This window comes from Cupressus sempervirens, chromosome 7 (assembly GCF_028749045.1).
Source record: "Cupressus sempervirens isolate cs-2001-9-10 chromosome 7, ASM2874904v1, whole genome shotgun sequence".
Taxonomy (NCBI): Eukaryota; Viridiplantae; Streptophyta; class Pinopsida; order Cupressales; family Cupressaceae; genus Cupressus; species Cupressus sempervirens.
The window spans coordinates 649326390-649337303 of record NC_143124.1 but is presented as its reverse complement, the minus strand read 5'-3'; the positions used below and the strand labels follow the sequence as shown (position 1 = coordinate 649337303).

The 10914-nt window shown below is 36.8% G+C and overlaps 1 protein-coding gene across 1 annotated transcript; it reads left to right on the top strand.

Moving 5' to 3' along the window:
- Window positions 1-5025: 5025 nt before the first annotated feature.
- On the top strand, window positions 5026-10115 carry LOC149548342 (transcription elongation factor TFIIS-like). Its single transcript, XM_089792418.1, has 2 exons — window positions 5026-5292; window positions 8785-10115. Exons 1-2 carry the CDS (start codon window positions 5116-5118, stop codon window positions 9715-9717), a joined length of 1110 nt encoding a protein of 369 aa, XP_089648544.1. The 5' UTR covers window positions 5026-5115; the 3' UTR covers window positions 9718-10115.
- The last annotated feature ends 799 nt before the right edge of the window (window positions 10116-10914 follow it).

Here is a 10914-nt window from a genome sequence, read left to right as displayed (position 1 = left end):
TCTACCTTTAACACCTTTTTTTTAATAATGAAAACATGTTACCACACATCAATGCTAACATTGTTGCTTTTATACATCAAATTATAATAATAAGAATAAATATATTGTTCATCAAATGCATCCACATGTCAATTTTCAAATACAGTTCCAAGATTTTTTTTGAATATATCTGATATGATGATATGATAGATTTTAATGACGTCCACAAGACTAAAGTAGTCTGTGGAACCCACACAATCACCTTCCCAATGCAGGAGCAAAACTAATCAGTTGCAAAGTTTTGGTTAAATTGTCTCTCCTTCTCCGAAGTTTGATAATCAGATTCGTTGTTCTCTTCACTTGATCTTCCTCAAATAAATAGTTGAAGTCTTTGTTTTGCAATACTTCTGTATAACGAGATCTGATGTCGCTATATGCCAGGCACTCTTTGACAAAGTGTTGCTCTGTCTCTATTGTTCCCATATTACAGAACAAACATGTTCTATCTGCCCACTCTTCCTTTGGAACTTGCCATCTACCTGTTTCACATCGCAGTCGATGTGAACTAGTTCTGAGTTGTGCCATCAACATTTTTGCTTTCCAATTAATATGTGCTTTTATATAGGCCTTTTCATTATGACTGGAAGTGGGGTTAAATTCTTTAATGTAATAAGATTTTTTCCGCCCAATGTGTCTTGTCCTGTAATGATCCCATCTTTTGGCCTTCACGTTCTTTTAGTAGTTGACCAAGTGTGTGTGCGTTAGCCTTGTTCTACATGGTCCCGAGGGCTAACGAAGGGTTTAATGGGATCCTGGAGTGTTTTGGCCTAGTCATTTCCAGTTTGGGCCAAAATGAAGTTGATTTACTCAGTTTCAGGCATACTTACTATTTTTAGTAAGTCGGTAGGACACAGTGCAGGTCAATTCTGGTGATTGGATTCGATACTCCTTGGTGAGAGCTTTCTGATGAGCTATCACTCGCATTATTCGGAGTCCGATTGCTAATACATTTTAATGCCTGAAGTTTTGTTAAAGTAACATCTAATTTAATTGTAAAATATTAAAGTGTTACTTTAATATTTATTTTATGGTGATGTGTACCCAAGGGAGACATAAGGGGTATTTTAATATATGTTTTATATATTACACATCTTTTATCCCACATTGCCCATATGAGTTGAGTGGACCCTTGGAAATAGAATAAAAGGAAGCATTTGTGGCTTCATTAGGCAGGTGGAATATGAGAAGAAATTGGTGTGTGAGTTGCAGCTTTGTTCTTGGCATTTGAGGACGTCTATCCTCTCTTGTAACATTTTAGACGTCATTCGCTTGGGGTTTGGCCTTTGGAATTCTTTCTTATTGGCTTCATTATTAGGCAGTTTAAGTGCATTTCCGGCTATAGGCAGATTTGATATTTTGCTCATATCTTCTTCCCTACTTGTCCGACGCTTATGCCGCTTTGAGGGAATGGTATTATGAAGGTAGTGGACTGATTGAAGGACAAAGTATTGTAGCAGCAAGTTCGGAAGCATGGGCTAGAGTATTATGTCAATACTGCTGAAGTAATTAGTGAGTTGATAAATCTGCCATGTATTTGGTTTTATGAATTCTGAAAATAACATTTTATTAGCAGCCGTTCACTTCCACTTTGCATATTATTGTAGTTTCTTTCTTGTTTATGTTGTATGATACCAATTCCATGCACGAAACACAACAAACAAATAAACGTTTGATTTCTGGAGTTATAAGGGGTTTTAAGAAGTTGAATGCAAACTGTTTGACATAATTCCTTTCAACAATTTGGTTTAGTTTTTTTGGGACATCCAAGGGGTGTCCATTACAGTGGTATCAGAGCTATAAGTCCTGCCATCCTGTGGAGATCATATTGATAGCCGGATAAAGATGTATATTAGTCCAGATCAAGATGTGATGTTCAGACAGTTATTGGGTACATTAGAGAAGGGGCAACATATGCAACAGGAGCAAAATAGGCAAATGGATATGATGTTGCAACTTATGGCTAGACAGATGGGCATCAACATTGATGATTTGTATGCTGCCCCAGAGCAAAAGGTAGTTGATTCCTCAGGTGGGATCGAGACACGTATAGAGCCAGCCAATTATGATGTTGGTGATGTGGGCATTTTGACAGAGTCAGTAGAGACATGCGTGCAAAGTCAGGAGACCACATATGAAGCCTTGTCAGGGGATGATGATGTAGCAATAGTGGAATTAGGAGAATGCAAGGGAACTGTAATATCAACAACCACTTCTTTGTCAGTTGACCCATCCAATGAGGAGTTTAATGGTATAAATGCAGTGGTTGATGTATTTTCTAATGAAGCCACACATGTTAATGATTATGAGTTTTCATCAACTACAAATTCAGTTCAGTTTTCTATTGCAGCAGTTAATGTTGTTCCTATGTCCATATATTTCGATGCGGCAACACCTATTGTTGATACAATTAGCATGAGTACATATGGTTCACCTACAACTACATCTTTTTCAATGCATGATGGTGATAATATGCATTCCAGTCCAATATATATTATGTGGATGGATAAAGGGAAGAAGACATTTCATAGATCTTCTATGGAGTTGCCTTATGGTGACATTCTGACTTCATCAGCACAAGTTTTGAATGCTAGGCTGCAGGGGTTGGTCCTGAGGATGCGGATTTGCAGTTGGTTTAACTTCCATATGGATATCACCTATTGGGATCCAGGTGGAGGTTGGAGTCCATTATGTTACTTAATTGCTTGAGGACAAGCAATTTCAAGGAGGGCGGATTTGTAATGATCCCATCTTTTGGCCTTCACGTTCTTTTAGTAGTTGACCAAGTGTGTGTGCGTTAGCCTTGTTCTACATTGTCTCGAGGGCTAACGAAGGGTTTAATGGGATCCTGGAGTGTTTTGGCCTAGTCATTTCCAGTTTGGGCCAAAATGAAGTTGATTTACTCAGTTTCAGGCATACTTACTATTTTTAGTAAGTCGGCAGGACACAGTGCAGGTCAATTCTGGTGATTGGATTCGATACTCCTTGGTGAGAGCTTTCTGATGAGCTATCACTCGCATTATTCGGAGTCCGATTGCTAATACATTTTAATACCTGAAGTTTTGTTAAAGTAACATCTAATTTAATTGTAAAATATTAAAGTGTTACTTTAATATTTATTTTATGGTGATGTGTACCCAAGGGAGACATAAGGGGTATTTTAATATATGTTTTATATATTACACATCTTTTATCCCACATTGCCCATATGAGTTGAGCGGACCCTTGGAAATAGAATAAAAGGAAGCATTTGTGGCTTCATTAGGCAGGTTGAATATGAGAAGAAATTGGTGTGTGAGTTGCAGCTTTGTTCTTGGCATTTGAGGACATCTATCCTCTCTTGCAACATTCTAGACGTCATTCCCTTGGGGTTTGGCCTTTGGAATTCTTTCTTATTGGCTTCATTATCAGACAGTTTAGTTGCATTTCCGGCTACAGGCAGATTTGATATTTTGCTCATATCTTCTTCACTACTTGTCCGACGCCTATGCCACTTGGAGGGAATGGTATTATGAAGGTAGTGGACTGATTGGAGGACAAAGTATTGTAGCAGATTGCTGAAGTAATTAGTGAGTTGATAAATCTGCCATGTATTTGGTTTTATGAATTCTGAAAATAACATTTTATTAGCAGCAGTTCATTTCCACTTTGCATATTATTGTAGTTTCTTTCTTGTTTATGTTGTATGATACCAATTCCATGCACGAAACACAACAAACAAATAAACGTTTGATTTTTGGAGTTATAAGGGGTTTTAAGAAGTTGAATGCAAACTGTTTGACATAATTCCTTTCAGCAATTTGGTTTAGTTTTTTTGGGACATCCAGGGGTGCCCATTACATGTCCATAGAATATTGCGAAATTCTTCCATGACAAACTTCTTTATTTCTTAAATGTTATCCGGACAAGTTTGGATGTTGATATCCCATTTTCGCATCCATTTGTCATTTTGCTTCATCCATATGCTTTTCTGCCTAACAAGTTTTTCCTCTACAACCAGCTTGGGCCAGTGATGTGTTTCTAGACTTTGGGTTTTCTTTAAATAGCTTAGCATTTGGACCAATGCGACAACTTCTAACGGAAAGGAACCCACCTCTGCCAATTGGATCTCATATGGTACCGTGGTCTTAACTTTAAGATTGCATGTGATGAAGTGTTTTTGAATTCTTCCTACCTGTTGCCATTTCTGTTCGGAAATACTACCACCCCACACTTCACATCCGTATAAAATAACTGGAGTGACCAAAAAACCAAAAAGAGTTTTTATGGTCGTCCAATCCCATAATTTTGCGTTCCTACACCTGTTTTGTAAAGAGTATAACACCTTCCAACCCCCTTGGATCCTTTTTGATCTGCATGTATCCCTATTGAGTTTGTTATGAAAATCTATGCCCAAGTATTTGTACTCCTTTACAATCTCAAGAGGGTTACCTTCAAACAGAAACTCATCTTGTATGCCCCTATTCTTCTTCAGTGAGAAGATCATAACTTTAGTTTTGCTAGTGTTCACTTGCATTCCCACTTCATGACAAAAACTCATCTGATACCATCATCTTCACCCTCTATACTCTTAAGATGTAGAATACATTGATACCTCTAAATCTTATTTGAACTACCATTCCGAAATTTATAATAATAATAATAATAATAATAATAATAATCGCACCCAAATTGTTGTGGTAAAGTCAAAAGACTAGAGTATGAGAAACCCCACCCAAATTGTCGTGAGGCAGTTTAGCTCAAACCCAATCATCCTCTTCACCCTCTATACTCTTAAGATGTGGAATACATTGATACCTCTAAATTTTATTTGAACTACCATTCCGAAATTTATAATAATAATAATAATAATAATAATAATCGCACCCAAATTGTTGTGGTAAAGTCAAAAGATAGAGTATGAGAAACCCCACCCAAATTGTCGTGAGGCAGTTTAGCTCAAACCCAATCATCCTCATCATTAGGACCCGATAGCAGTATTCGCTGTCTATGGGGGATCTCGGAACACAATAAAAAATTGCAACGCTTTCTGTCGTAGTGTTCTTCGATTGATGTTTGCCTGCGGCTGTACCTGCGGCAATGGGTTCTAAGGTCATGGAGAATGAGTTAGTGGATCTGTTTGAAAAGGCCAAGAGGGCGGCGGACAAGGCGGCCATAGATGAAGGTCCTGTGGAAGCCGAAGAGCAAAGATGTTTAGAAGCCCTTACAGTCCTCGCCTCTCTCCCTGTTACTATGGCTGCTCTCATCTCTTCTCAGGTGTCTGTATTGTCCCTTTCTATTTTATTTGTCAAATTGTCATTGTAAGCAGTCCAAACCCTCTTTCGTACATAGGAGGGACGCTTTTAGGGTTTTGGAATAATTAGTTAGATTATTATATGTTGCTTGTATTTTAATTAGAGGCAGCTTATCTAGTAATATTTATAGTTAGATACACATTATTTTTTGGCTTCTGTTTCTTGATTTGCTTCATCAATGTTTAGTCTGTTAAGAGTAAACAATGTCGAGTCATCTTCTAGATTTATATTTGTTTGTTTCTATAATGAACTGAAAATAATATCTTAAGGAGTTCTTTAGTTTCAAAGCAGGTATTTTTCATTCTTTTCGGTTGATGAGGTAGGTAGTGATTTTCTTCTGCCATATTTTCCTGCTTCCGTCGTCCTTCATCTGTTGCATCTCTATGATATTGTTAGCTCGTTGATAACATAGATAACTGTTTTAACGTTGGTATAAAAAAGAGTAGCAATAACACCAACCGTTCAGAGAGAGCATAGCTCAATAAATGGATTTGTTTTTCATTCTGATCATTTTTTTACGATAATACATTGGTTCACTACCCGTCTCTCAACGTACAGCAGATGGTTTGACCTTTACGTTGCCCTCTATGCTTTATTCAACAGAGAGAGGTTTTGCTACTACTTTTTTAATTTAATCAACTTCTTGTGGATATGAAGGCTGTTGGGGCTAGTATTAGATATGCCTTTTATAAGCGTTATTTTTCTTTGTACATCTAATATTGAAATAATTTTTGAAGAGCCTACCAGGGATAAAATCTTGGTGAGTGTAAGGTTTTGACATTGAAAATGAATGAGGCCGGGATCATAAGTTTGGCAGAATAGATTCCCCTTAGTCCTTGGCTCTTAGCTCCTGTTTTGAGTAGCTAAAAAGATTTCGTGTAAGACTGCCATAAAAAAATAGTTTGTTTTGTGCTTTTAGTATTTTCTTTTTATACTGTTGCAGTGAAGGCCTGTGTAACATTTGGACTCTTGAAGTAATATTTACGGTCATGGTTGTACTTGCTTCATAGTAATATTTCCAGTTATAACTACACTTTCTTAGAGATAGAATATATGAATTCACATGCCATCATAAAATATCAAAACTTATGGGCTCTTGATATTATACTAACTCTGTCATGAGTTTTCAGTTACATTCTTGTGACTACTAGGCATAACTTGACAATTTCCACAATTGGGCATCCTTCATCAATTTGGAATGTATGAAACTGATTGGAAACATAATAGATAGCTGTCAAAATCTGTATTGTTAATTACACAGTTGAAGGTCTGCACATCTTCCGATAATGCATTTTACTTAAATCTGTTCATTAGATAAGTTAGGTTCAGATGGCACATCTGTCCTTGTATTACACTATCCATTCTCAAAATGGCCAAATACAAAACAGATTGCTTTCTTACATTTTCAACATTCAGTTTCTTTTGTTAAAATCTCCAGTCGTGTTTTCAAGAAATACACATGCCATCATCTTTGTGCTGAATTTAACAGCACTATGCATGCTTAAATATTGGATAAGAGACACAGTTTTTATTGTTTTTCTAATCATTTTCAAGAACCTAGCGGACTATGCATTAAACATCTTTAACACCCATTCATCTCATCCGAAAGTTGTTATGCTTCCCTGTGTATTATCAACAATATCTATCCATATAGAGCCAGAATTAACAGAATGGTTGAATATTTGTAAATAAGTTCACGAGCAGCAAAACTTGAAAAATCCCTGCAAAAAAGCTGGGAGGAATTGTCATATAGGCTATTGTCTTAAGAGGGTCATATGATTGTCTCATCCGTGAATGGGAGACCTCAACAATCAAGAGTAAGATCAGCCATGTCATTGCTAAGCAAATATTTTGGCAACCTCAACAATCAAGAGTAAGATCAGCTGTGTCATTGCTAAGCAAATATTTTGGCTGTTCTTTGTGTATGAATACTAGCAGCGAACAGCGTTGTTTTCTGCTCTATAGTTTTATAATAATTTTTATTGAAACCAGTTATTTCTGTTATCTTAAAGATTTTGGTATATATAGAGAGGCTGATTTCCTCCTGCAGCAATTAAGCCTCTTACCAGACATTGCATTTTTGTCTAAGGAGACAGTCTGACTATAGTTTCGAAAGACAAAGTTGGGGCTTGAAATACTATCTTCCCACCACTACCTAAATTAAAATTTAAATGTATTAATCGTCAAGAAAGGAATGGTTAATTTGAACCACAGAAAATCCTTGCAGAACAGAGTTGTCCTAGCCTGCATTTGTTTTATTTCCCTCACTTTGGGAAGTTAGCCACATGGCCTTTTCCAGAACCCTTCTGTTCTGTCTCATCCACCGGACTAGATAATAATTTCTCCTTCAGAGGTATCAGATTGCCACAATCAATCATAATTATTATCATAGGTTTCTGGATTCAATTGTGTATGTATTTTTTAGCATCAATGCTTTGGATCATACTCTGTGATCCATCATTAGGATGGAAGATAGCAAGGATGTATAACAAAAAGTCATACACAATCGAAATGTTGATGCTAAAAAATACATACGCAATCAAATACAGAAACCTATTATAATAATCTTCTCCTTTCTAGAAATGGGATACAATCATTTCCATTTGATACTCAATGAGAGCCAATTTGCTTCATTGGTGCTTCCTTGTCCCAAGCATAACACCATTGAGTACCTAACCCTCGTCACATACAGTCTAGTCCCTAGACTTATTTCTGCAGGCTCTGTGGAACATAAAGGAATTACTTTGGGCAGTACCCTGTACCAATTTCTCTGTGGATCAACTTCCATAGTCCTTGGCTCCTTATTTTATTTGTCAACATAACCCCAAGATTTTTAATTTTGACACCTTCCTTCAATCTCTAGTCAATGTATTCTACACGTGAAATCCTTTTATGCTTTAGTGAATATATCAGATTAGTTGGTTATTGAATATCTTTCTTCTTCCAACTGGTAGTTAGTGTCATTTTGAGACTTGCTACCACAATTAATTCTCATTCTTTTTTCTTTAATTTGCCAGCTTTTGGACTATGCTACACATAGATTTTATTTGCAATACTTTAATTATTCCAATTATATTGTTGAAATACCATATAACTAATGAAGCCTAGTACAAGCAATCCCTTGCCATCTCAAAATTTGCCACCCATGTCAGTTAGGCCAATGATTTCCTTGATCTCTTCATCAGAGTTGAATTTTAATTATCTGGGATTTGGTGGAGCCTAGATCCAGACAGCAGCTTTTTTGTCTGGAAAATGTATTCCTATCTTTACTATTTATCTTAAATCAATTCAAATTCGACTAGTTTTGCTAATATTTTGAAATCTTCATCAAAGTTTTAGGATACACCAGCTGAGTTGTGAAACCAAGATTTTTGTTTTCCCCAGTTTTTCTCCAATTCAAGTTTGCTTAATCTAATGTTGATAAGCTGGTTGTCTTTTGCTATTTCGTTACCAGGTTGGTAAGCGACTTCGAAACCTCACAAAGCATCCTCGGGAGAATATTCGTTCTGTTGCCCAAGATATCCTTGATGATTGGAAGAAGGTTGTTACTTCAGAAACATTAGCAAATAATGGCAACAAAGCATCAAAGTCTGAGAGGTCAGAGCCTATCAAGGTTGAGAAGAGACCAAAGATAGAACCAGAGCCTATCATTGCTGAAAAGAAACCAAAGGTAGACTTGCAGTCTGTCAAGGTTGAGAAAAAATCACAGCTAGAAATGGAGTCCATCAAGGTTGAGAAGAAACCAAAGGTAGAACCAGAGTTTGTCAATGTTGAGAAAAAAATGAAGGTAGAGTCAGAATCTATTGGCATTAAGAAGGCATCTCCATCACTAAATGGCCCTCCCAAGTTGACAACTATGATTAAGTGTAACGATGTTAAGCGTGACAAGTTTCGTGATATTCTGGCAGAAGCTTTCTCCAAAGTGTATACAGAAGCTGAGGGGGAGCACTTGGACAGAGTGAATGCATGCGATCCAATACGGGTTGCAGTTTCTGTTGAGTCAGTGATGTTTGAAAAATTAGGGCGTTTTGATGGATCTCAGAAGGTCAAGTATAGGTCTATAATGTTTAATCTTAAAGACGGAAGTAATCCAGACTTGCGAAGGAGAGTGCTTTTGGGGGAGATCAAACCTGATAAACTTATTGTTATGACAGCAGAAGAAATGGCTAGTGATCAAAGAAAACTTGAGAATAAGCAAATTAAAGACAAGGCTCTTTTTGAATGTGAACGAGGTCAAAATCCTAAAGCTACAACTGACCAGTTTAAGTGTGGTAAATGTGGCCAGCGTAAGTGTACCTACTATCAACTGCAAACAAGAAGTGCAGATGAACCTATGACTACGTTTGTCACATGTGTAAACTGCAATAACCACTGGAAATTCTGCTAAAGCTTATTCCTTCCATTGAGCTTGAAATTAAGCAGAATCAGGTTCGCAAGGTTCTGCATTTCTACATGCTGCTTTACATTACTCTTTGAAAGATAGCATTTATACAAGATTGAAATTCGTTGAATGTTCGTGTGAGAATAGGATCTAGTTGATTTGCTAGGTTATCATTTGATTCCGTTCAGATGCCAGATTCATGCAATAACTGCATGAATTATATATGTTCAGACAATTGCTCCCTTTATAGGTTTTTAGTGGAATTAGTTACTATACATTCTGATAAGAATAATTATATTTTTCACAGAACTTACTAGAGCATCTTTTAAGATGTGCATCAGACAGATTAATTGCCGTGTTCTCTGTTCCTCTTGATACTGTCAATATCATTAAGATTACAAGTAGTTGCATTTCTTCCACTCATTGGATTGAGTAATTCCATTTGATGCTTTGCAAATGTGTCCTGCCTGGTTAGATTGTAGTAGAGATTGTTCTAGTTTACAAGGCATGCCTCAAGTCACTCACAGATAAGGTGGAAACCTGTTTATGATGCAAAAATGCCCCCAAAAGCAATTCATACAAGTGATGATGAGAGTTATCTGACATGTATTTTACCCTATGAGGATTTAACTGTAGATGCTAAATTTGGTTACTCATAGGTGTAAATTGCCATTTTTCAGTCGTGAAGGATGGTTTAGTCTAATGATAAAGGTGATTGTGTCTAAACGCGCAAGTTATAAATAAAAGGCAGATGAGATCATCATGGAGGAGAGAGGGCGATCCTCCCATAGATGATGTTCGGCATTCAATACACTTATTGTATGTGATGTTTTATTTCTATTACTATGTCATTTTCATGCATTCCTCTTTGTCAGTGGATTTGCACATTAGGACTGAAGTGTCAAAAACTTGGTACAGAGATGGGCTTGAGCACATACATCAAACAAGTGGATTGACATGCCCGATGAGAAGTTGCCAGTGGAATTGTCATAAAATAGCTGGTGTCTTGTGTCGTAAAGTATTTTCTCTATGTATGTTTGTGGCAATTCGTCTCTATTAGGGGAGTATGTTATCCAATACCATCATATGCAAATCGGGGTCACAATTATAGTTGAGGAAACCAAGGACAAATCTTTGTGAATCTGTTATTTGAAGGTTGACAATTTTTCTATGCATTTTTGTGGCAATTCATGTCTATTAGGG

Coding starts and splice junctions, on each gene's coding strand:
- LOC149548342 (XM_089792418.1), top strand. CDS start 5,116: ATGGGTTCTAAGGTCATGGAGAATGAGTTAGTGGATCTGTTTGAAAAG. Junction 5,293..8,784: donor CTGCTCTCATCTCTTCTCAG/GTGTCTGTATTG, acceptor TTTCGTTACCAG/GTTGGTAAGCGACTTCGAAA.